Raw genomic sequence first — 27,838 nt, forward strand, 5'->3', positions numbered from 1 at the left:
CAGGAGCCAGATTGCCAGGTTCAGCTGTTGCGGATCTGGGTGCTGAATCTCTCCATGGTTCTGCGTCAAATGCACGGGTTTGATCCGCAGCCTTTGATGCGGCACCACGGAAAGTTCGAGGAAGGTGGTGTACCATGGCTGGCGTGCCCACGTAGGAGCAACTAGGACGAGTGTCAGGGAGTGTTGTCTGAGTTTGCGAGCCACCAGCGGTATCAACGGCGCTGGGGGAAAAGCGTACGCAAATCTGCCGGACCAGTTCATCCATATCGCATTGCCCTGCGACTGCGACTGCGGATGTGGGAACCTGGCGGCAAAGCTTTGGCATTTTGCGTTTTCGCTTGTGGCGAAGAGGTCTATTTCTGGATGACCCCACTGCTGGAAGTACGGTTGGAGTACTGACGGATGTAGCTCCCACTCGTGCATCTGGTGGCTGTGTCTACTGAGCAGATCTGCCATCTGGTTGTCCTTGCCTGGGAGGTGTTCCGCCATGAGGAACATGTTTCTCTGAATGGCCCACTTCCACATGCTCTGAGCCAGATGAGACAACTGTGGAGAGTGTGTTCCTCCCTGCTTTTGTATGTAGTACATGGCGGTCATGTTGTCCGTCCGGATCAACACGACTTTGTTGCACAAGTGTACTTTGAATGCCTTCATGGCCAAGAAGATTGCCATCAGTTCCAGAAGGTTGATGTGCATCTTCTTTTGTTGTGTCGTCCATAGTCCCTGCACTGTGTAGTGGAGTACATGAGCTCCCCATCCCTGGAGAGAAGCGTCCGCTGTCAGTATTATCTGTGGAACCGGCTCTTGGAACGGTCGGCCCTTGCAAAGGTTTTGTGGGTTCCACCAATGCAGAGAGTTGTATGCCCGACCGCTCACCAACACTAGGTCTTTCAACTGTCCTTGAGCCTGATTCCACTGACGTGCTAGGCACTCCTGAAGCCGGCGCATATGTAATCTCGCGTGTGGGACTATGAAGATGCAGGAGGCCATCATGCCTATCAACTGCATGAACACTCGCGCTGGAAGTGAGTGTTGGGGTTTGAACTTGGAGATCAGCAGTTGCATGCTGTTGATCCTCACTAAATTCGGCTGAGCTGTGGCCGCCAGAGTGTCTATAGTCGCACCTAGGTACTGTTGTACGTGTGCGGGCTGGAGATGGGATTTTGGGTAATTTAGTGAGAACCCCAGACTGTGAAGGAGGTGAATGGTGCGGGACATGTGGCTGGCACATTGCTGGGCTGACTTCGCTTGAACGAGCCAGTCGTCCAGGTAGGGGTAGACGTGTATGTGCTGCCTCCGTAGATGTGCTGCCACAGTAGCTAGGCACTTCGTGAAAACCCTGGGCGCTGTTGTCACGCCGAAGGGAAGGACTTTGAATTGGTAGTGCTGCCCCTGAACAGTGAACCTGAGGTATTTTTTGTGTGAGGGGTGAATGGGTATGTGGAAATACGCATCCTTGAGGTCCAGCGTGGCTAGGAAGTCTCCCTGCTTGAGAAGCGGAAGGACTTGCTGGAGAGTGAGCATGTGAAAGTGCTCTGAAAGAATGTACCGGTTCAGGGGTCTCAGGTCTAATATAGGTCTGAGTGACCCGTCCTTTTTTGGTATTAAGAAGTAGAGGGAGAACACTCCCGTACCCTGCTCGTGGACGGGTACGACCTCTATAGCGCCTTTTAGAAGCATACTTTGCACCTCCTGCTGTAAGAGCGTTAAGTGCTCTGAGGACATAGGACGGTTTCTTGGTGGTATTGTGGGTGGAGTGGAGGTTAACTCCAGACAGTAACCGTATTTGACAATATCTTTGACCCACCTGTCCGTGGTGATGGAGTTCCACGTGGACAGGAACCTTTGTAGCCTTCCCCCGACAGGTGTTATGTGGTCGGGAGGAAGGGAGAGGGCGTCACTGCTTGTTCTTGGGGGAGGACCTGGTGTTGCCGTAGCCGCGTCCTCTGCCCTTTGTACTGGAGCCACGATATCCACCTCGGGTGTTTTAATCGTAGGTGGTCTGTGTATTGCCTTTGTTATACGTTTGTTGTGACCCCTGTCCTCTACCTGCTCCTTTGTTTCCGGGGCGACGAAAGGAGCCGCTCCGAAAGGACTGAGTTTGGAGAGCGCCCATGGACTTTGCAGTGTCCGTGTCCTTTTTTATTTTCTCAAGGGTGGTGTCAACCTCCGGCACGAATAAATAGTCGGGGTTGACAGGCTGGTTGAGAATATTATTTTGCACCTCAGGCTTGAATCCGGAGATTCGCAACCAGGCATGTCGTCGCAGCATGACGCTTGTGTTTATGGCCCTGGCAGCTGTGTCAGCGGCATCCAATGCACACTTGATGGAAGCATTCGTGAGTAGCTGTCCCTCTCTGATGAGAATTTCTGCGCCTTCTTTGAACTGGTCAGGGAGATGTTGGAATAGTTGCTCCAGTGTGTCATAGTGCGCTCTATCATAGCGAGCAAGGAGCGCTTGAGTGTTGGCTATGCGCCATATGTTGGCAGCCTGGGCGGCAACTCGCTTGCCAGAGGTCTCTAACACCTTGGACTCTTTGTCCGGGGGAGGAGCGTCACCTGTCGTTTGCGAGTGTTCCCTCTTGCGAGCATTCGCTACGACAATGGAGTCTAGTGGTAATTGGCCTCTGATGTAAGTAGGATCTCCAGGCGCTGATCTGTATTTCTTATCAATCCTGGGGTTTATCACCCGTGCCCTGGTGGGTTCCTTGAAGATGTCCTTGGCTGGTTTGAGGACCCCTTTCAGCATGGGCAGAGTTTTTACATGCCTTTCTGAGGATGCGAAAGTGTCCAAAAGAAAGTCATCTTCGATGGTGTCAGAGTGAAGCTGCACCCCATGATTATTCGCAGCACGTTCAATAAGAGCGTTGAACGCTGCAGTGTCCTCTGTGGGAGATGTTTTTGCCCCATAGAGTTGTGGGTCCTGTGCATCGAGAGGTGCACCTGGGTCTACAGGGTCGCCCCAAGTGTGATCAGGGTCCTGCTGGTCATCAGGGTCTATGTCTCCATGGTAGGGGACTTGGCCACCCATGTAGTCCTCCAACGCATCTGTGTCTGAGTGCGTGGGAGAGAATGATTGTGGATCCTGGTAGGGTGAGTGGTAAGGTTCATAAAGGACAGGTTCTGATTCCACAGGCAGCTTCCTTTTTAGTGGGATCCTGAAAGGTTCCAAGGGTGGCTCCGAAGTTATTCTCCGCTCGTGGAGAATCATCCTGCCGGTGTTGGCGTCGATGAGATGTGACGGAGACGTCTCAGCAGGTGTAATTGTGGTCTGGGTGACCCGTGTCCTGAGTTGGAATATTTTCGGGATTGTGGACGGAGGCAAGCCAAAAGTAATGTTGGCTGGCGCTGAAGAGGCTGCTGGAGCTTCAGTCGGTCCGGAACCCGAGGGGTCATGGAGGACCGTTTTGGTTTTGCTGCTTTGTGCCGCAACGGGTCGCACTTGGAGCGCCTTTGAGGCCTTTGCGCCGCCCAGGTCTGTAGAGGCGGCCGTGGGCTTTTTCGGCGCCGGTGGTTCATCGAGTCGAGGGGCGCAAATGACCGTCGACGTTTTCGATGCGTGAGGCTTCGGTGTTGGCGTGGAAGCGATGCGAGACGCAGCAGGCAGTGCGGCCCTCGGTGTCGGAGTCAATGGCGTCGGCGCCGGGAGCCGAGCAGGTTTGTTGGCACCGACAGCCTTTTTACGTATGTCGACTCCGACGTCGCCCGCTTCAAGTTCGGCACCGAAGTCTCTCTTGGTGCGGTCGGTGCCGACGGGTTGTGCTGGCGTCGAAGGCGTGGAAGGCCTCGATCCGACCAGCGCCACTTTCGGTTTCAATTTCGTTTGAACCGGTGCAGCTTTCGGTTTCGGTTTTGTAGAAGGGAAACCAGCCGGTTTAGGCAGTAATGGCTGCCGCTGAATGTCCGAGGCCGGGCCCAAGGGCGGGGCCGAAGAACTGCGGGATAGGTCTCGGGTAAGGCCCGAAGGCGATCCCTCGACCGGAGCCATAGACTGTGGCACTGGGCTTTCTGCGGTCTGAACAGGTAGGCCTTGTTCGTCATTGGAGCTACTCTCTTCGGCTCCTAAGGCCTCCTCGTCGTCTCCTACCTCGGTGTCGTCTTCACCTCTGCGAAAGAGTGATTCGTCGACTTCGTCCAATCCGGAGTCGTGTTCGGAAACGGGACTGGAGGGTAGGACTTCCAATTCTTCGACATCTTCGGTCTCGTTGAAGATGTCTGCTGGGGCCGGTGCCGCGTGCTGCGCTTCGAGTCTCGCCGCTCGTCGATTCCGTAGAGTCTTTTTGGAACGGAATCGGGCACAGGCCATGCATGTTGATTCGTCGTGGTCCGGCAAAAGGCATTTGTTGCACACCGGATGGACGTCGATGTGGGGATACTTCGCATTGCATACCGGACACCTCTTGAACGGCGTCCTCGATTCCATCGTCGAAGTAGTCGATGGACAGGCTAATGCGAAAAAAGTCGGTCCGTAAAGTTAGTAAACTAACAAGGTGGTATCGAAAACCGATCGATAAAACAGTACCGACGCGAACTAAAGGCCTTTTGGCCTCGACAAAGTTTTTCCTAACTTGAGCTAAGATAGCACATCCGAACCCAATGGCGGAAAAAAACAATCTGAGGATGGAGAGGATGCCCATGCGCACTGTAGTCCAGGGGAGGAGTCACCTATCCAAGGATACTTCGAAGACTCTTCCAGGACAACAACGTGCAAACATCCGGACCCAACACTAGGCGGCGATCTATGCACAGATATGAATTCAGCAGCCCACATGCCTCGAACAGTAGGTTTACTTGGAGAGGAAAGTGGAAGAAGTGTGGTGTTCGAGGACTTATGCGAGTTCACGATGTTTGCAGATGACAGGTTATGATTGGCTATTTCGGGGTGTGGGGGCGAGGTGCACCTTGTCGGAAGGTGAGTGTTTTCCAAAGGAATTGAGGTGTATGGAAAGGTGGAAATCTTGGAGCTTAAGAGTGAAATGGTAGCTTCAAGCTGGGAGATGGAGGTGATGCAAATCTTGGAGCTTAAGAGTGAAATTGTAGCTACAAGCTGGGAGATGGAGGTGATGAGAGAACCTAGCTTATTTTCCAGAGAGAGTAGGGCAGAGCACGGCATGTTGGGTGGCTCGATGGAAACAGGAGGGGTTGCAATTGGCGGTGGAGGGCAGGGAGAGGTGGGGTATGGGAGGGGAGTTGGGGTACAGGGTTCAGGGTTGGGGAAAGGTGGTGGTTGAGAGCGGGCGTTGATGCATCAGTGGTGAAAGTAGAGTTGTCTTTGCTGATGTTGCAAAAAGGATAGGAATTGAGGACATAATTAGGGGGATTTGCTGTAATTTATGACCTGCTGTATGCAGATGACAAATGTAAGTGGGTTAAGAAGGCTGGAAGGGAAGGGATGTGGGCGATAGGAGGTTGTGGACTGGCTAAGGGCGCACAGTCTGCTCACTTTTTATGCTACTATTATGACTGTAAGTAACTGCTGTTACCGGCCCAATCGGCATTATGAGATCTGCCATTTCTGCAGATGTTTATTTTCAGGCAGAGATATTTGCTGCTGAAATCTCTGTGTGGAAATCCGGAGGGAAATAAGGAATAACCAAAGTAATCAAACATGGAATTAGATTCCCTGGTAATTCCTCATTTCTAAAGGGACTTTCAAGGTCCCGCATATAATGGCCCGGATTGTACCCCTGGTATCGGTAACCACAAGAGTGGGGAAAATCCTCACCACTCGCAATGACTACATGTACCATAGAACAGGCGGGCTTGGTGGGAGCTGGACTGTGACTCTGCCAACATCTCCTGCTACAGTCCAGATCCTGTAATTCAGCATTATCTACTATCAGCGCTGGAAAAAGCGAAGGTGAGTTTGTATCATTCTAGACAGCATGAATAATACCTGGTAGACATGACAAAGATATAATAAATCTGCACCTTTATGTGAGTGTAGAGTTATAACTTTCAGAAATGTACAAGCATTCCCAGAAATATTCATGGGAAACTGTGCGAAGTGTAGTTTTCCTTGAATATTCGTTGACAGTCATTTGACATCACCAGTAGGATCTTATTCCTGCAATGCAGAGTTCTCCACAACAGAACTCTGTACAGGGCGAATGGAATCAATTGTACAAACGCACATTATTTTTCTCCACTGGGGATATATTTTCCCCATAGCGAAACCACTTCACCTAGAGCCCCAGCAAATCTGGAGGTAATCTGTTCCCCTTTCTACCCTCGCATGGGAGTGAGACAGCCGTAGCTGGAGAAAATCTCCAACACCTTCCAAGGTGAAATGAGGAAGTTAAAATGTTTGTGCATGCTGGCAAACATCCATGTTTGTCGGCATTCCAAGCTTCCATGGCTAACCATGCCTTGCAACAGAAGTATTTATGGGTGTGGGGAGCTCTGTACTAGAGTCAACCTCCTTGCACATGTGAATGGACTTAAATATCTGCCAGGTAACTCTTTGTGAAATCCTGGCATGCATAAGTAGGGTTCATTCTGTCATAAACATATGTTTATGACCAAATTTACCTTTGTGAATAGGCACGTGAGTCGCTGAGACCTGTGGGGCTTGCAGACAGCGAGTCTTATTTAAATACGAAAAACCTGTACCATGTGGCAATTGCCAATGCGCCCGATAATAGAATACGGTCCCTGTTATGGGTTTAGCATATGAAGCGGTGATGGAATATGCACAGTTTTAACCAGAATATTTTTTTATCTGTGTTACTGGAGTGTAGGTCTACTGGCCCACTAATGTTCAGTTCCGTTTGTATGTATGTATCTATCTACTAATGCTAACATCCCAAGTATGTTGTATGTGTAGCCCTCATGGTACATGCATGGTGTGTGAAAGTGAACCAGAGTAGTGGAGGCCTTTTGGGTCCATTTTGGACACCTTGGCCAAGTCTTTTGGACAAATTGGAAGTCAAGTAGTTTTCAATGACAGTAGGTGTGTATTTCTGACATTCCCGAAGGAGGAAGGAGGAAACCTCGACACTAAAGTGCGAGAAGAGGAGACAAGGTACCTTTAGAAATTCAAGTAGTCCTTTTGCTGATCCAGGGGCTGCATTGCAGACTCTGTTGTGCTGGTGAAAGGGATCGTTGAGGTGAGGTCTAGCCTTTTCTTTTTCCCTGATCACACATTTCAGCTGGCTGATGACAGCTAGGCGCAGAAATGTCATACCGCTTTAGGTCACTGTTGTGGGCGCTCCAGGGTGGAGACAACCCTGCTGTGAGAAGCATTACTGGACAGCATCCCGGCGATGTTGACGTAGAGAAGGGGGACCTTACCACCCCCTTGTTGTTCCATTACCAAGTTCTCTATAACCGAGGAAGGGAGTGCTGCGCAGAGAACTCAGAGTACTGCTGTGCAACCAGAACTGGTGTTTGATTGACAGCCAGCTCTTGTTGGAAGAGCTGTTTACCTGATCTGAATCACCTAGAAGCCCGCCTGCCTGCAGTGAGATGAAAAGAACTTGCCAATACTGCAAGAGGAGTGACTGTCCAAAAGGGGTAAGATGCCGTGTGATACCGGTGCTGGTAGTGTCAGCCAAAAGAGGAGGGCTGCAGAGAGTGATGTGTGTTACACGCTGTCAGCAGGTAACAGGAGAAGAGTGGCTTGTAACTGGCTGCTGTACCCAGAAGAAATTGGACCTGGACTTCAACCACAGTGCTAGAAAAAAACGCAGCTCGACCATAGCTGCCACTCGAAAATAAATTGTGGCCTGAACCAAACTGACTTACTAGTACTAGTGAGGTTGGTGAATTGTCCTGCGGCCCAAGAAAACAGGCCTGTGCATGACCAGGACGTGATTGGCCGGGGTGGGTCTGCACCGATGGCCACAGAGCACCGGCGCACCTGTTCCATGTGTGACCCAGACATAAACAAGGACCACCATCTCCGCCTGTAGCCCGCAGTCTACAGCCATTGGAGATGTGAAGCAGCAACCTCGCCGAAGATGCATCTACCAAGTGGGCACCAGCAGTCACAAAGGCGCCCTGCTGGAGTTGTTGGTTCATGTGCTCTCCCAGAAGCGGGAAAGAGTATGCATGGAAATGGAGGCGGGCAGCTGTCAGATTGCACCGATCCATCACAAACTGAGCAACCAAGACTCATCTGTGAGAACTGTAAACATGAACTGTGAAAGACTACACACAATTTGCTACAGAGGGAGTGAACTGCACCTGAGCCTAATCACGTTATCACTTAAACTCTGGGGAGAATCAGTTGGAAGTAGTGAGTAGAGGCATCATCAGACATCAGCGCCCAGGATACTAAATTGCATCTTGCCTATATTGCGTGTGTAATATTTAGTTCTAGTGTGCATTAAAGTACATTTCTTCTTGAAAGTAAGGCACTGTGTTGGACAATCAGTTATTGCACTGCTGAGTCCTGAGCTCGACCACCTGCACACTACTGTGAGAAGCCTGTGGCTGCTCACAATTGCTCCCAATGAAAGTCCAGTGCTGAAGGGCTTGTACTTGGCACAGTTTGCAGAGCCATAATAGCATGGACCCAAGAACATCAGAGGCAAACAACCTCAGCCCCTGCTTACCACATAACCCCCCCCCCCCTCCCCCAAAAGGGGTCTGATAGGACTTATGCATTTTGTAACTGTAGAGAAAGAGATACTTACACATCGGTTACCGACGATGGAACATTCTCATCCACCCATTTGAGATCATCATCCTGTTAGAGAAAGGCAACATAACATTAGAGAAAGCAGAAGAAAAAATAACGAGTGGTGTAGGATATAGTAAAACATACTGCTGGTTAAATCAAAAAGGAAGAAAAGCAGTTTGTACATAGACTCCCCACCCCAAACATGCATTTTTATAAGATTCGTGTTCACCAACAGGGAATACTCGACATCAGCAGCAACATTAAAATTCTAAGTAGGCATAGGTCTTATTTTGGAAAAAGCAAATAACGAAGCATAATAAATCTATTGGGCCCAATTAACAACATTTTGAACAAAGCCCGATGTCTATGCTTTGTAGATTTACTCCTTCGATCTGATTAACAACTTAAGGGATTCATGAAAACCATAAGGACTACATGTTGAAATAATAGCAAATTAATTAAAAAAAAATGTTAATGCTTAACCTTTCTGCTCTCTACCTACTCCTGGCGACTGTTGCCAGAGATGAAAATGCTGGGCACATCCATTAGCATCTGTAACTTTGGAATTTTATTTGTCCGGAAATTAAGCATGCGGATAAGGCAATACCATAATGTTTTGACAAAAAGAGCCTACATCTTGCTGACTCTTCTGACAGAGACATTTGCTGCCACTCAGACTCCTGTCTATCATCACAAGAAGCCATGGGCGTAAATGACTTATGCATCACAAAATCTAAGATGATTTAAATTCCACTGATAAGTCAGATTCTGTCATGGGAGGCTGTGAAAAAGTGAAATACAAATGACAGAGGACACAATCAACTTCTGAGTTAAACGTGGCATTGAGTATGCTCAGGTAAGCCCCAGAGGTTAAAGGTAATGTTCAAAGAAACTGATCAGTGTTGCAGCCAAGTAAGTAACAAGCAATAAGATTCTTTTAATGAAGCTAGGACGGGATTTAAGTTTAAAATATTTCTTAGGCCTGCATTCTGGGATCGGGTGAATCTCAGAGGGTGTGGCCCGCACACAGGATCATTATGCCCACCGCCGCAACGGTGGTGCAAGCAATATGCTCAGCTGCACTGACAAAATCCCACGCACACTGCAGCTGAGCTGCCTAGCCATTTACTAAATTTGAAATGCCGCCCTCGCGCAGGCCCGCCCTATTAAATTGAATCACAACTCAGTGAGAGACTCATGCTGTCTTGCCATTGCCATTGGGCACTGACAATTACTCCTCTCCGGACGTCAGGCCACGTGGTGTTACATTGTAGCACAAGAGCAGACGAATCAGTGCCCAAAGCTTCCTGCAGCGCACATCACGCTACCACTACAGCTTTCGGTATTGTGGCATTACAGGCGCTCCAGCTAGACAGCTGAAAGACGCTATAATGCGTGACAATGCATTTCAGAGTGGTGATGGAGACCACCACATTGAAATGCGTTAGTCTAACGCCTGATGCGTGGTACTTGGCAGGGCTTCATACAGTATTATAGTGAAAACACAGAATGGGAAGCATTCAAAGTAGTCATACGTGGGACAGCTATCAGCTCAGTGGTGGGTGCACGCCAAACAGTCAGTCAGGACTTGAGACATGTGGAGGAAAGCGTGGGTGCACAGACAGGGCGAAAGAACTCCAAGATGCCAACACAGAGTATGCGGAACTCATTGAGCAGCTGCGGTCATAGATTTTCGCGCATATTCACAGAAAGTTCACACCAAGGCAGACAGACCTGGCACCCAAAGCCTTTTTATTCCTGTGCGGAGCACATCAGTAAACATACGCAGGCCCTGTCACATCATGTCTGCCTGCCTGGAGACTCTTCCTGGTACGGGTCGCTTATCTATAGACCTTCTCCAGGCCTTTGATACACGGGGTTGGGACTACATGTTGGCCACCTTACAGAGGTTTGGGATCCCCTCTAAGTTTATTTAGTGGATCAAACTATTATACAATTCCCCAACAGCCCGTGTGCATACTGGGGCCCATATATTTAAGGACTAGAATGTACAAAGGGGCACGAGACAGGGATGCCCCGATCTATGTTATTTGTACTTGCGCTAGAGCCCCTCCCATATCGTCTGTGCGCTGATTCAATAGACTGTGGTATCCCTACTAATCACACGATTCATGCATTGTCACTATACGCGGACTATATAATAATCTACACTAAAGATATGTGGGAAAACTTACACACAGTAGCTTACACCATTGCTCAGTTCGAATCCCTTACGGGACTTGCCATAAACATTGGAAAGTCGCATGCATTCCCCTTTAGGGACGATCTCCATCTGCAAGCCATCCCCTTTGGTGAGCATGAGATAGCCGTTGCCCCTACCACTTTCCAGTATCTTGGGATACAAATATACAAAAACCCATGCAACTTACTCGACGGGAATATACAGAAGACAATTGGTTCTCTGCGTGCTCAGGTTGTTTTTTCGACATTGCTTCCTCTTTCGGTTGCAGGCCGGATGGCAATTTCTAAAATGGTGATGCTTCCACGAATCCTTTACTTTTTCACAAACTTGCCAGTAGTGATCCCTGGCTTAATTTTTCGTGCATTCAACACACTTTTGGGTGATTCAATATGGGGTGCAGACCGTCATCATATTAGCTTAGGGAAGCTGCAGCTTCCATCTGATGCTGGAGGGATGGGAGCACCTGACTTCCACACGTACTGCTTGGCAGGGTAATTCAATAGCTTTCATATTGGTTGGCGGGACAACTGCAAGAAATAGATTACACGCCCTGGATGATTGACCAGGGAAAACTTCATAGATTATATGTCCTGGGATAGCAATCCCCCCCATCAGCCCCAATGAAATTTAAGACTGTGCTCATTTACTGGAAACAAGCCCTGAAACATACCGCACACACCACTGCTTATGCCTCCAATATACCACTACTCGGCCTTCCCACCCCCATGAGCACACTAACGCGACATGGGCTTACACCGTGGACACGGGCGGGTCTATCGGAAGTAGGGGTACTGGTCAGGGATGGAACACTACTTACACATGCAGACTTTATGCATGAACAGGGGCTCAAGGGGGTGCTTTTTATAGTACATGCCAGTCTGGTACAATGCATCAAGCGTCACTGCGCACCACGCGGGATCGAATTAGACACCAATGTACTAATACACTCACTATACTTGATGGGGACTGGCAGACACCCAATCCGTTGGTTTTACCGAGGTATCCGCTCTCACCAACCTTCACCTCTTTTACCAGTGTGCTGCAGTTGGGAAAGAGATATCAATATAACACTCTCCGACAAAGAGTGGAAGACGATATTAGAATACCTCAAGCAAGTATTCCACAACCCATGACTTAAGCGTGCATACCTCAAACCGGACAGGTTACACTCCATCTTCCCCAACACCACAGTGGCATATCCCAAATGTTCTCGGCTGGATGCAGATTTGCTTCACATGATCTGGGTCTGCCCTACTCAAATATTGGAACCAAGTCGCAGCCACCCTGCGGGAGGTAATGGGGGACACATCTTGGCATACGAGTGAAACTTGACTGACATTCAGGCCAAATTTGCGGACCTGGCTCTTATTTTAGCTAAGCATAACATCATCAGGAGCTGGAAATCTGCCGCCCCTCCTAGGATACTGGCATGGAAAGAGGAGGTGGAGCATTGGGGTCTTGCAGAAAGTGATGCTCTTTGCTGGGAAGAACGCAGGGGTCTACGGAAGAAACCTATAGAATGAGCTGGGACTTATTGCTAGAGTCCTTCAAAGCTTCAGAAACATTCAATATCTAATGACAGGTCACTTTGCTACTCTCATGGCCTTAGGCCATGTCATATATGACCTGACTATTTACTGATGGCCTTTTAACGTTGCCCACATCACCCTCCTTACTATCAGATATGAAGCCACAAACCTGAAGGGTCCCAACTGCTTTTTCCTGATGCCCACCATCCCATGAACATGAATAGATAGGAACACTTGCCACTCCCTACTATTGGGAACAATTCATGTAAGCATGTCTTTCCGGGACTAAGTGTTTATCGAATTCATCCGTCATTAGGGGGGGAATTTTCATAGTAATAGTTTTAGTTAATGGCTCTCTTATTAAACCAGGTTGAAACAATATCAGCTACCACAACCATACAGACATGATACCTGTTAATATGCTCTCACTGGGGTACTAGAAGCAAATTTTACCAATTTTACAACTTGTTAACAAATGTGGCTGATGGTGCTCACTATAACTATATATGTATGTTGCTACATGCAATGCTGTAATTTGAAAAATCCAATAAAATAGGTTTACAAAAAAAATATATATACAGTGAGATCACTACAAAAAGACACCACACCAGTGTTGGAAAACTATCCACTATTTTAACTGAGCAAAACAAGACCGAAAACTATAAAAGTTCACCATAAAGTTCTTAGAAATATCAATAAGCAAAAATAGACTTAAAATTCAGTTCCTTGAAGTCAATAGCACGGTACAGGCAGCAGCATCTATGTCAGCTTGGAGCGGCGTTGGTGAGACCAGGGCTGCGGTGCGAATTAAGACGGTGCTCCATGTTCTTCATGAGCAGTGTCCAGAGGTCATGCTGCAGGCAGTGGCGTCAGTGACGGCGTTGCGGTGTCGTCAGGGATACCAGGGCGGTGGTGTGAAGTGAGGCAGTGCGGAGTGTGGTGCATACAGGTCATGGTGCAAGTAGCGGTTTGGTGGCAGCATCGGAAAGCGTCATTGGTGAGACCAGGGTTGCGGTGCGAAGAGCGGCGGTGCCTTCAGGTCACGGCGCCGGAAGCGGCACCAGGTTACCTTTTTCGCCTCTGTGGCAGCTGAAACATCCAGTTCCAGAAGCCGGTACCCAGAAGATGTTGAACTCTTTGATTTCCCTGAGACTTCCAACAGGAGGCAAGCTCTACATCAAGCCCTTGGAGAAACTTAGGATGTAGGATACCGAATATTATTTTGCTGAAAACGTGGGGTTGGTTGCCTCAGCTGCGACTCTGTGGGGGGCGTTTGGGGCAGTCATAAAGGGCAGAGTGCTGTGACTACTGGTGGGACATAGGGCTGAGTGCTCCCGTAGGGCGGTCGACATGGAGGCGGACATATTGGCCATGGAAGTGGCCGTCTCGTAAAACCCTGCTCCAGCTGCCCAACACAGTCTTAAAATTAAGCTATAAGATTATAGACAGCTCCTTATTTGAGGAGGCCACGATGCGTTCCCTATCTACCCGCCACCGGATTTATGAACAGGGCGAACGTACAGGTAAACTCCTGGCGTGGCTGAGCGCAAGGAGCAGGCTGCGAGGTGGGTACACACAATAACTGGCCCCTTTGGTGCGCTTCTTACTGACCCTCAGGAGATTGCTGATACCTTCCCATCTCATTTTGAGGAGGTCTATAGGGCCCTGGAGACTTCACAAGCCTCGATGTCGGTGGATCTCCTGGCTACCATCACGTGCGGTGCATCTCCCCACACGACAGACACCTTGGAGGCGGATATTACTGAGACTGAGATACAAAAAGCCATACATGATGTTCGCTTCGGCAAGGCGATGGGTCCGAATGGACTTCCCATTGAGCTCTTCAAACCCATGGCGACTAAACTGGCGCCCCATTTGTTGAACCTGTACGAAGAATGCTGCGAATCGGGACTTCTCCCCGCTGACATCCGCACTGCCGCTATAGTAGTCATTCTCAAACCTAACAAGCCCGCAGAAGATTGTAAATCGTACCGCCCGATCTCCATCCTCATAGTCGAGGCCAAAATCCTAGCCAAGCTCTTGGCCAACCGATCACCGTTTCGATCCATCCAGACCAGTCTGGCTTTATGCCGGGAAGAAACACGGCCAGGAATCTGCGGCGTGTGCATGGGGCCCTGGATAGGCTTAGTACTATCGAAGAGGAAGCAATCCTACTGTCCTTAGATGCCACTATGGCATTTGATACCATTGAGTGGGATTTCTCTCTTTGCCGTGTTGACTCGTATGGGGTTCGGACCCAGACTGATTGGATGGATTAGGCTCTTATACACGCAACCCACAGCTCACGTAAATGGGAACAATCATCGATCCGCTACTTTCCCCCTCCGACGGGGTGCAAGGCAGGGGTGTTCGCTGTCCCCGTTTCTTTTCGCCTTGGTGTTGGAGCCCCTGGCCGTTTGTATCAGGGGTGACCTGGAAATAAGGGGACTTAAATGGTCGAATGACCATAAAGACCGTATTTCGCTCTACGTGGACGATATTTTACTCTATTTGGCCTCTCCAGCCGGCTCGCTGCAGAGGGTACTCCATATTTTTCACACATTTGGTGCACACTCGGGATACCGGATTAATTGGTCCAAATCCCAGATGTATGTCCTGTGGGGCGAGCCCCCTTCCAAACCGCGCGGCTATGAGATTCCGGTTGCGACCCAAGGCTTTCAGTACCTGGGCGTCTTTGTCACTTCCGATGTCAATACTTTTTTTGAGCGCAACTTGCTGGGGCCCCTTCAACACCTAAAATCAGACGTCCCACATTGGCAATCTCTCCCTCTCACTCTCTTGGGACGGGCGTCCCTGTTGAAGATGCTTGTGCTCCCGCGCTTCCTCTATGCGTCACAAAATGCTCCTAACCCTATCCCAGACTCATATTTTTCCCAAATCAACGGTGTGGTACGGGGATTACTGTGGGAGGACCGCCCGCCACATATTGCTATGAACAAACTCACCATGGGGTGGTACGACGGGAGTATAGGGTTACCAGACATAAGACTCTACTACCAAGCTTCCCAACTGACTCTGATCAATAGCTGGGATTTGGTCCACACGATGATCCCAATTTTCGCACTGATCATTGGCTCATCGGGCAGGGGGGTTACAACAGGGCGCTGTATACCAATCCCCCTAAACTTCACTTGACTGGCCCCACTGCCTGTACGGTCGAGGTGTGGCATGGACTCACGAGAAAGCAGGGGTGGCACAACCAGTTAACTAAAGAAACTCCTCTCTGGGAACCTGATTTATTGGGTCACTTAAGAAACTGCCCCCATTTTGACAAATGGGACACTATCGGGATCTCCACGGTTGGGGATATGTGGGTGAAAGGGAAACTGGCCATGTTTGCTGACCTCCCGAATAAATACCAACTTGCACCCTCTGAGACCTTTCGATATCTCCAAATTAGCCATGCTGTTTCTATGACCCTACCAAAGGGAATCACTCTCCCTGACTCCTCCCCCTTAGAGGACCGGCTGTTGCTAGATCCAATGGACCACAAGGCCATCTCCCTCACATATAAGAAACTGGTGAATAATCGTGCTGATCCGATGCAGAAATTGTGTACAAGCTGGGAGGCTGACCTTAGTAGTATGGATGACGACGACTGGAGAGACGCACTTGCCGCTCCCAAAGTGGTGGCGATTTCCATGTGCCTTTGCCTCATGCAGCTCAAAATCCTTCACCGGGTTTACTTTGACGCCAAACTACTGTTTCTCCTGGGTAGACGTCCTGATCCACTCTGTCTCTGACACTGCAACCAAATTGGTACCTTTACACACATTCTCTGGGAATGCCCCCATATACAACACTATAAGGAAAGGGTGACTCGCCGAATAGCCAGGACGTGTGACAAACCCCTGAGTCCATCCCCTAAACTCTGTCTCCTAAATGTGTGGGAAGCTACTGACCTCTCCCAGGCAGAGCAAGCGTGGGCCTCGATGGGCTGGACTATCGCTAAGCGCATCATCGCACAGAAATGGGGGCTGGCTGCGAGCCCACTGGTGAGTGACTGGGCTAAAGACATGGACAGCGCAATGATCGCTCAGAAAACGGTATTCAAGGGACGTGGATGCCCCAAGAAATGGGGCCATAAATGGGGAAAGTGGAACAAATACAGGGGTGACATCTGCGTCTCCCCTACTATGGAACTGCGGCGTGAGAGACAAACACTGATGGCCCAGCTTGCAGATGAAATTGTCTCCTCCCCACTGGCGACCTAAATAACCGTGTCTGTTTTATCTTATCGTTTCATTTTATCATTGTATTTCTTACCCTGTGTCAGTACTATATTTTATAGCGAACTGGACGGCTTCCGGAGACAGCGTACTGAATTATTTTTTATCCACTTTGCAATATGTGATAATGCCTGTGTTTTGTTTTTGGACATTTCAATATGACTGTATAATGCTATACACTGATGCTATTTTTGTTGCAAATAAAAATTGTTTGAAAAAAAAAAAAAGACAGAGGTGGGCAAAGTTCACTGGAAAGGTAAAAAAAGCCAGTGTCTACTGTCAAACCCCGCTGCTCACAGCCAAAGGTCTTGCTTGTGGTGTTGTCTTCCTGTGAGGCTGGGGTATTAGGTATGGCTGAAGCAATCAGCCTCTGGACAGCAGAATGTGTAAGCAGAGGGGCTTATGTTCGTGTGGTAGTACTTACGATCAACCCCCGCCATGCAAGTCCTACAATGCAGGTGACTACAGTATATCATAAAGAGCCTTGAAATTCACCAAAATCAGCTGAAGGTTAGTTATGGTTCAACAAACACAAAAAGCCCTGCAATTCACCAGATATAGTAAATAATGCACAACACAATGCATCTCTAGCTATGCTCAGCACACCAATTTGCTGATTTGCATGTAATAAAAGAATCCTACTCAGAAGGAAACAGCGGGTGCATGAGTTATATTGTGCACTATCACCACCCCTCTTTCATGACACTCACCGAATTACCCATTTACTGGCCCGTAACCATAAACACAGAACTGCACAAAAGTCACCATGCATACAGATTTAGCCAAATCTTAAACTGAATTTGAAGTCAGAAACATCTTCCTTTACTGTCAATCTGAATAAAAATCCTTGTGGTGGATATCACATTATTTACATGTGAACACAATATACATAATGGTTGATCTTCCACCATGTTCGATACTCTCAGTGCCAATTATCATACAAAGCAACATAAGACTGATGTACTAATTCAATTAAACTGCCAGCTCCCCCAACTGCTGCAATTACACCCACAAATAGTCACCTCTGCCAACATCTTGGGGTTTCTTAGGCTGCCACCCTTGTCAATATCAACAAGCATTGGCATAGCCAATAGGTCTCGCCTTTGGGACCTTATAAGTGTTTAGCTAAGCAACAGTTGCATAACTAAATACTTATAAGGTCCCAAAAGCGAGACCTATTGGCTATGCCAAGCAGCCGTGCGGCCGCTAAAGTGAAAGTAATTGCGGTAAAGTAAGGCGCGCGCGCCCGCACACATGCACTGTAGCTCTAGGCTGTCCTGGTAGCACTTTTTGGAGCCCTCTCAATAAGTCTGGCCAGACCAGCGCATGCGCTGGGTCAGGCGAGACCTAAAAAGCAATATCCATGCACCAGGTGCAAAAAGAAAACTGAATTCCCTCGATAGCAGATTAAACATCAAAACGATATTTTGCATGTGAGCTTAATTTGGTGGTATCATTATGTATCTGTTTACATGTAAATAAGATGTTCCTTTTTACTTTTGCTCTATACGGAGAGTGTATAAGGCAACTTAAGAAAACAGGTGGATTGTGGCAGGGGCGTGGAAAGAAGGCCACCTAAGGAAATATAAACGTGGAGCGGCCATGAAACAGAGGCAGGCTGGAAAGGCACAGAAAGACATGAGAAGGGATGAATCCAGTGCATTGACAAGGGTGGGCTGCAGAGCTCTGCACACACTGAACAACAATGGCAGAGAACTACAGCATCCTTCCAACACTGCATTATTGCTGAGATATAACAACATGCATTGTCACATTTTCCTATCACTATCAATTCTTATCCAATTTCATCACCTCTTTTTTATTTTCTTATTTTTGCAAGGAGTTTTTTAATCTATACACCCAAAAGTTGTTTTAATCCACCACATTGTGCACTAACAGCTACTCAGTGTTGGGCGTCCACAAGAGATTCGGATTACCCAGCAGCGACAGGCATCTGAAACAGAACATTACAGGGACCACTTTGCAATTCATGTCCCTAATATTCTGCATTTCATAACGGAAGAGGTGTGACGCAGCGGCCAGGGTGCCTGACTCCGAACAACAGGGTTCACGGTTCGAACCCCGGCTCCGGCTGCAGGTTAGCCCAGCACCATGTGACTCTGGGCAATAGCTTGCTTAATCTTCCCGACGGCCCCCAGCCCGGGACACCTCTCCAGAGGTAACTGTGCGCTTTACAAATGCTGGCATTTGGCATTTACATAATATTAGTTTCCGTATTCACAAAGCAACCAAAACATAAGGTTCCTGTATTTATTTGCACACCAAATGCAAACATTTGTAACCAATATAGTTTTCTATGGCATAGTTTAATCCATAGCTCCATACTCCATAGCTCTCTTTTGAATCTCTCAGCCAAGCTGAAAACTAACAGTCGAAGGAGATGCTTCCAGTTACATTCTCGTAAATAGAGCAGACATCCAAAGAAATAATGTTGAAGAAAAACATCAATTAATCCCTCTCTTGGATTATAAATATTATCCGATAACTTTTTATGCAATCATGCCACCAACATCAAATAGTAGGTTTTTATATAGATATATATTCATATGTAAATTCTATAAGAGACAATACATACACGCACATATACACAAATATATACAAAGAACAAAAATAATAATAGTGGATCTATACAACTATTTTCCTCTTTACCCTATGGGTTGTTGCAGATGCCAAAGTGTTAAAATTTTCGATTTGTATAGGCTTCTCCAATTTGGGACTCCACAAACTGGAAAAGCCTATACAAATCGAAATTATAAAAAGAAATTAATATGTAGAGTATGGGTAATTAAAGGAGGGCATAGACTTCCCCTCAACTTATATTTTTCTGTTATTTAGGACTATCGCTATTATATGGAATGCTTGCGATAAAACACTTTCGCATCCACGACAACCAATAAGGTAAAGAGGAAAATATTTGTATAGATCAACTATTATTATTTTTGTTCTTTGTATATATTTATGTATATTTGGTGTTGGTGGCATGAATGCATGACAAGTTATCGGATAATATTTATAATCCAAGAGAGGGACTAATTGATGTTTTTCTTCAACATTAATTTCTTTGTATATATATTCCAACGCATTATTGTTATATTTACAATTATTTGTTTGCCCAGATGCGTATGGAGTAAAAGGGCATACCCCCTTTGCATCAGTGAGTTACATTCTCTGCACTCTTCAACAGATGTGGACAAAGCAGTGGAACTGTTACTGAGAGGCTCTCTTACTGCATTTTACACCTGCGTCAACTGGACTAACATTTATGTCATCCAAAAAACTAGTTACTTACCTGTACACTATGGCTCTACAGTATTAATATCTTTCATAGATTCACATGCTTGTATCTTCCCCGTCGTCATGGTGGGAGTCTCACAGTAAATGAATAACAGTAGCAGTAAAAGAAAAATTGCATTGAAAACCATAGGGAAGTGTAGAGTTTGGTAGCCTATCATTATTATTATGTGGTCCAAATGCCAGCCAATCAGCTATCAGCCCTGAGATCACACTCCCCAGCAGAGCCACCATACCTCAGATTTCCAGCCCCAAGTGTGAGCCAAGGATGTATCTAGAGATAAAAGTTGTCTACCTGAGAAAACGGGGAGGCAGGCGGGTCGCATGTGAATCTATGAAAGATATCAATACTGGAGAACCATAGTGTACAGGTAAGTTACTAGTATTTTCTCCAGTATTGAATCTTTCATAGATTCACATGCTTGCATCAGAATAGAGAGCAGTACTTATACTTTGTCGCGTTTCTAGGATAGAACCCTTTTTTCTTAGAGCTCTGCTTCTTATTACCAGAATACCATAATGACTTATAATAAAGAAACGTTTGTATGTCTCAGTGCATATCACACTGGGAACATGATAACTGAAAATACCAACCATGCATAGTAAGACCATCCAATGGAACACATAAGAGGAAAAGTTAACAAGAAATAATATAGCATGTTAAATATGGTCTGCGAAATACCTTAGTGAAACAGGTGCCCTAGAACTGCTTGTCCCACCGCTGAATCCGCTTTCCATGCTGTGTCCAGACAGTAATGCCTGGTAAACGTGTGCACATTTGTCCATGTTGCCGCTCTGCAGATGTCCAGGAGCGATACTCCTGCGAACAATGCAGCTGAAGTTGCCATCTTCCTCGCTGAATGAGCGCGAACTCCGGATCGTAGAGACTCTCCGACTTTCTCATGGCATTAAGAAATGGCAGAGGTTATCCATCTAGAAATAATAGACCTTGACAGAGCCAAGCCTTTTCTGGGCCCAGCAAAGGCCACGAACAATTGGTTTGTCTTTCGGAAAGATTTCGTTTCGGCGATATAGAATTTGAGGCATCTTTTGATGTCCAGTGTATGCAGAGATTTTTCCGCTGCAGAAGATGGGTTTTTAAAATATGTAGGCAACACAACGGGTTCAGTGAGGTGAAAAGCCAAGGGGACTTTGGGAATTAACTTAGGTTTTGTTCTGAGTATGACTTTATCTTGTTTGAATTGAAGAAATGGTTCTGCTGTCGAGAAAGCCTGGATCTCACTGACCCTCCTAGCTGAAGTGAGGGCGAGTAGCAAAGCCACCTTCCAAGAAACTAACTGTAATTCAGCGTTGTGAACTGGTTCGAACGGGGGCTTCATGAGTTGCGTCAGGACCGTGTTGAGCTGCCATGGGATTGACGGATGCTTAAGTGGAGGGAACACTCTAAAGAGCCCTTTCAGAAATTCCTTTATCACCCTCTGAGACCAAAGAGATGGACGACTGGTGTTCTGCCATATCTTGAGATAGCCAGCCGCAAGATGTACTTTTCCGATGCATGGGAGAGTCCTGCCTTGGCTAAGTGTAATAGGTAAGGAAGAATTTGCTCTGGAGAAGAATGAAAAGGGTGCAGAGCTTGAGTGGACCAACACTGGCAAAATCTCTTCCACTTTGCTGTGTAAGTTTTATTAGTTGAAACTGCTCGAGATTGTGAGAGGATATCTCGGCATTCCTGAGGGATATTCATGGAATGAAATTCGTGCTCATGAGGTTCCAGGCTGACAAATTCAGTGATGTCAACTGAGGATGAAAAACTTGTCCTACGTTCATTGAGATTAGATCTTGAATCAAAGGAAACTGCACTCTGGGAGCCACGGACAGCTGGAGGAGCTCTGAAAACCAGAACTGTTTCGGCCATGCCGGGGCTATTAGAATCAAGTGGCATGGTTTTGACCTCAGTGTCCGTAATACCCTTGGGATCAGAGGAAATGGGGGCAATGCGTACGCAAACATTCCTGTCCAGCGGAGGTGTGGAGCATTTCCCCCAAGATCCCGCTTGAGGGAATCTGCTTGCAAAATGTTTGCATTTCTTGTTGTGGTGATTTGCAAACAGGTCCAGAGATGGAGTGCCCCATAAGCGAAATATTCGCAAGAGTTGATCCTGAGCTAACTCCCATTTGTGGGAAACACTGGCTGATCTGCTTAGGATGTCTGCCCTTGTGTTGTGAACTCCCGGAACGTGCTGAACCTGCAGAGAGATGTTGTGCAGCAAAAGCCAGTTCCAAATCTCTTGAGCTTGTGCCGAAAATGGCTTTGATTTTGTACCCCCTTGCTTTAGCAGATAAAAAATCGTCATCGTACTGTCTGTCCCGACCAGTACGGGCGAATTGTGGACTCTGGGAAGGAAAGCCTGGAGGCCCAGGAACACCGTCTTTAGCTCTAACAAGTTGATGTGTAGCTGAGCTTCCTGAATGGTCCAATGGCCTTGTATTTCGAGGTCTTGGAGGTGTGCTCCCCATCCTTGCAGTGAGGCGTCTGTTGTCATGACATAACTGGGATATTGAGGTTCGAAGAGCAGACCTTTTGATAAGTTCTCCCTGATCCCCCACCATGACAGTGCTGTCTGTATTTGAGGAGTGATGGGGATTCGATCCTCGAAGGACCCTTGGGATTGCATCCATTGCATGTCGAGTAGTTCTTGAAGGGGGTCGCATGTGTAGCCGGCAATTGGGAACTAATGGGATGCATGAAGACATCATCCCCAACAAGGATTTGAAGATTCTCACTGAAGTGGACCTTTTTGTTTGTAATTGTGACGTTAGTCTTAAGATTTTTTGGGTGCGTTCTTCTGAAGGATACGCTTTTGCTTCCTTCGTCTGGAGCCTGGCCCCTAGGAATTGAAGGGACTGCAATAGAATGAGAGCTGATTTTTCCATATTGATCCATAGGCCGAGAAATTGGAAGAGATCCATGCAGCATTGTAGAGATTGCAGGGTGTCTTGGTATAATGTGCCCCTTATTAGGCAATCGTCCAGATACGGATATATCTGGTGGCCTTGTTGTCTCAAGTGCGCTGCGACTGGCGCCATGCATTTTGTGAAAACCCTTGGCGCGGATCTGAGGCCGAAGGGTAACACTTTGAATTGGTAGTGGCCCTGCCACCGCGAATCGTAGATACTGCCTGTGTTTGATGTGAATCGGAATATGAAAATAGGCATCTAAGAGATCTAGGGATGCCATGCAATCTCTCCTACGCAGCATCAGGAGGATTTCCGGTAGAGACAGCATAGGGAACAAATTTTTTTTAATGAATTAGTTCAAGCCTCTCAGGTCCATTACCTGTCTCCATTTGGAAGACTGCTTTTTTCGAATCAAGAAAAAATGCGAGTAAAATTATTTTCCTCGCTGTTGAGGCGGAACCTCCTCTATTGCCCCTTTCACAATGAGGGACAGAATTTCTGCCTTGAGAGATGTTGTTGCTTTCTGCTAACAGGTGGTCGATCCGGAGGTTTTTGTATGAACTCTACTGTATGACCATGTTGGATAATGTCCAATACCCATCTGTCCGTTGTTATGGACAGCCATTGATGATTAAAGCGAGAGAGGTAATGGTTCTGCTTGAGGTATGACGAGGTGGTCGGCGCCTTGGCATGGTCACTGTCAACGATTGGAGTCCTGTGATTTTTCCCCTCGCAGCAGGCTTCCTTCTGGGCTGGTAGGAAGTGTTCGAGGAACGAAACTGCTAGTAGCTGGAGAATTTACGGTACCCCTGTTGGTGATAAAGTTGGTACCTGTTAGGTTGGAATGGAGGATCTCTGATTATACTGGCCTCTTGATCCTCTTCTACGAAAGGACTGGAACCTATTTTGTTGTAGGGAACCTAACGCTCTCGCTGTGTCTGTGTCCAATTTTTTTCCTTGAAAAGCATCATCGACGTGTTTGCTGAAGAGATTCTCCCCATCAAAAGGCATATCGACAATTTTTGCCTGGACTTCAGGCCTAAATGACATAGCCTTTAGCCAACCTTGTCTGCGGACCGCCACTGCTCCGGCCATTTGCCTGAAAGCCACCGATGATATGTCCATGGCTATATCTATGGATTCAGAGGCTGCCCTAGCCCCGTCCTGTAAAATTATGGTAGCCTCTTCTTTTTTGTCTTCTGGCAGATGAGATAAAAGTGGTGCGATGTCCGACCACATCTGCCTGTTATAGCGGCTGAGACGAGTCAGAGCATTTGAAGCTTTAAATCGAAGCTGCTGCCATAACAGCAAAGCGCTTCCCTGCACCATCCATCTTTCTTCCTTCCTTGTCGGGAGGAGCTGAACAAGCAGAGGCCGAGATCCTTGGAATGCTTCTGCGCCGCCTGCATTACCACCGATTCAGGCCTTGGATGCCCAATCAGCCATGCTGGGGAGGACTCGGGAGCCCGATATTTTTTCTCGATTCTGGGTACCGAGGCTGCAACCGAAGCTGGGTTCTTCATGATCTTTAAATCCTCATCCCAGATATGACACATCATTGGGATCGTCCTGATAGACTTCCTGGATGATTCCTTGAAGTCAGAGGAAACAATCTGTTTCCTTCACTGGCAGAGGAAGATCAAACCTCTTGGAGGCTCTTTCCATGAGGTCGTGGAATCCTCTGATGTCTCCTGGCAGGGAGCTTGCCGGGGATGGCGATGGAGAAGTTGGTATGACATATTGATCCCATTCTTCGCCCACTGGATCATCCTGAAGAAGTTCCCCTTCCTCTGGCTGTTCTTCCCCTTCGCTCTCCACAAAGTCATCCCGAATCGTAATTATTGTAGGGGTGCGAACTTAATGTACTGGAGGTGGAGGTTGAATCACCAGAGCCTGTGCTGTAGGTTATGATTTACCTGAGGTGTCGGCGGCTGAGGCGTTAGCATCCGAGAAACGGCGATAATAGTCATTAATCATGAGTCATAAATCAGACACTAGCGAGAGAGGCATGGACATCACTCTTTCTCTTACATTAGGGTTTGTGTCTTCTTCCTCCTCATAATCGTACGATTGCTAGAAAGACTCATATCTCTTGGAGCCGGATACCGGGCGGTCTTTAAAAGAGAGTTCTTCCTACACTTCCTGGTATTCGTCCTAGTCTGTATCCTTGCTTTTAATTTGCAGCTGTGATGGGCTGTAGGCCACTCCATATGGTCCATAATCTTCCGTCTCTTGCATATCCAGAAAATTTGAGGGGGGGAAGCGGCAAGATTTTAGTCCATGTGGTATATTCCGTGTTCTTCTATGAAAGATTCCATACTGGAGAATCAGTCTACCCAGATAGGTTTTATTTGCTTGTTTTCAGGTGGCCCTGATAAATCAGTCCTGAAGTTGCAGAGGCTACTTTACATGATACCTGGATGGTCGGATAGAAGCTGCTTTTCGGATCATTAGAGTTAGATTTGGGGTCAGCACTGGGGTGGTAGGGCAGAAGTGGATGCAAGGGTCAGGGGCAGGAGGACATTTGAATTTCAGCTATGGTAACACGACTGTAGCAGTGACAAGAGGGCAGGATGTGGGGTAGCCATACTGGAAAGGTGTCATTCAGATCGAGGCTGCAGAAAAGAGATAGATTTGATTTTAATTTATAAAGCGCAACTATTGTCCGTAGGAGTCAAGGCGCTGTAGTCACATCAGTCCGCTTCAGTCTAGCGGCAGATCAAACACTTATGATGCTAAAAAGGGTCTGCCTATATAGTGTACAACCAGGTCTTTCTGAAAGGCAGGTGCCCGTTAACTGAATTCAAAGACTGGGGGAGCGAGTTTCAAAGTCTGACTGCAGCTACTGAAATGCTGAGATGGACCGCAATTCACAGGGATCAGCGGGTTAATGAAGATGAGCAGGTGGTCTTTTTTGTGATGCTCCATCATGTAGTCTGTTTGGTGTATCATGTTTGTCAGTGCTGGTAGTGCAAGAGTATTGAGCCTGTGCTCAAGGTCACTCAATTAATTAGGATTCTCAAAGGCGTCAGATGTCTAGGCGAACTTGCAATAACATTCCGCATTAAACATCAGCATCAAACACATCCATTTGCTTTGAGATAATAGATAACACACTGAACACCCAACACTACAGGCCTCTGGGAGGAGAAAAGCGAGAGTGTAAGGAAGCTATTTATTTACAACAGCATACTCACAGTTTTGTTGGGCTTCACATTCCCATTTGTTTCTTGTTTTGAGTTTCGCATTTTCATTCCCACTACACAAAAAGAGAGAACACTGTCACTGCAGCAGCTTCTACGTCAGCATACTTTAAAACAAAAATGAAGTACGGTTACTAAACACGCACCAACATCAAGGCAACGTACTACCTAAAAGCTACCAGTTTTATCTTTTACTCAGGGAGCATATTGTAAACATCTACAAATGTGGCTATAAAGCTGTTAATCCCATAAATATTTGGGGTGTATTCAAAAAGTGAATGAACACTTTAACTAAATAAAGCAGGCCAAGCATTGAAAACTCCATCCTTTGTATACCCCTCCCTCCTCTCTGAGTGGGCCTGTCACTTTGTGAGAGCTCCATCTTGTGCAGGATGAACAGACAGGAAGGAAAGGGCACGCAGAGCTCTTGGGCTCTGCACTAAACCAGTATCTTCCAGCTTTGGCACAGGCAATAAGGAACTGATGTCAGCACAGTCTTCTGGAGAGGCGGAGAGAAAAGATATATGCCACCAAGAGACGGGATGCAAGGGTGGGAACACGTATGATATTTAGGCGACAAACCACCACAGGGAGGGGGGCACGTATGATATTTAGGCGACAAACCACCACAGGGAGGGGGGGTCACCTGTTCACCCCCATCTCCCAGTTTTTTTACCTAAACTGTGAGTAGTTCTGGTGTAGGATTTCACCATAGGACTTGTTCCATAATATCCTCTTTCCGGTGATGCAGATTTGTCTTGCCTCCTGCCCATAATTCCCTTTTCGGCAGGCCCTTTGTTTTTAAAGGAAGGCTGGGGTGTGCGCTCTTTGTGACTCTGCCAGTTTCCGGAAATATGGGTGTTCCCACTGCAGGATTAAATTGAAGGAGTTTGAGCCACATAACTTCCTCCTTCCTGTTCCTGCCTCTGCTCCCTCTCTCAAATTCCAGCTAGAGTTTGTGTGATGCTCAGCCAGCAAAATTTCAAAGAGGGCATCTGGATAGCCATATAAACAGTGTTTTTTAAGCATTGATGCTTTTGCGGAGGGAGAAGGTAGTGGTTTGGCAAGCAATGGCGTAGGTCGCATTATGTAGCTGCTCTCCAGGGAGAACACCGCTATGCACGCTAAAATAAAAAGTGGCACTCGGCAAGGCACCAATAATGATGGCTGATACTGTTGTGGAACCCACTACATTCAAGCGATTAATGCTGCGACCAGCCTCAACATCTCTGGGACGCGCAGCTCCAGACACAAACAAGATGACGATCGGTGGAGCCCGAGCAGCCAAGTAGGCTGCCGCAGTGAACCAATGAAAACTCAGGGACAGCAAGGATTTGGACTGCTGTCGGCTGTTGAAGGAGCAGAGATTCTGGACCCTACTACTGGGGGAGTTCTATGCAGCGTATGAATGCCAGAGGTCCCAGGCTCCTGCTGGGATCCGCTCCAATGCATACAGCTAGATGTCGACCGTGGCCCTCTAAAGACCAGTGATCTGAGCCAGCCAGCATGGAAAAGAGGTACTAGGTTATAACATGAAAATGAATAGGCCAGAGCACAACTTAACAATGTATAGAAACCCCCACTCGAAAACAACAGATTTTAAGCGGGTGCAGGCTATGTCCCTGACATATGCTATGAATGAGACCACTATTTCTTTATCTTCTTCTGCCCCACAGCACATGCTACTACAAGTAATAGATAAGAACCTGATGATATGTGCACTATAAAAAGACTGTGAAAAGGGCAGGTAAGTGAACACGGGTTAGTCTAAATGTACGCTCCAATTAAATGTTGGAG

General features: G+C 47.3%; 1 protein-coding gene across 2 annotated transcripts in view; it reads right to left on the bottom strand.

Moving 5' to 3' along the window:
• TMEM87A (transmembrane protein 87A) overlaps positions 1 to 27,838 on the bottom strand; it is a 161,008-nt gene that overhangs the window by 8,707 nt on the left and 124,463 nt on the right. For both annotated transcript variants that reach the window (XM_085627094.1, XM_085627095.1), the window contains exons 17-18: positions 26,036 to 26,097; positions 8,640 to 8,692 (exon numbers count right to left, since the gene is read on the bottom strand). In XM_085627094.1, coding sequence (XP_085483220.1) covers positions 8,640 to 8,692; positions 26,036 to 26,097 — 115 coding nt within the window. The remainder of the gene's footprint in view (positions 1 to 8,639; positions 8,693 to 26,035; positions 26,098 to 27,838) is intronic.

The sequence above is a fragment of the Triturus cristatus genome, chromosome 9 (assembly GCF_964204655.1).
Source record: "Triturus cristatus chromosome 9, aTriCri1.1, whole genome shotgun sequence".
Classification (NCBI taxonomy): Eukaryota; Metazoa; Chordata; class Amphibia; order Caudata; family Salamandridae; genus Triturus; species Triturus cristatus.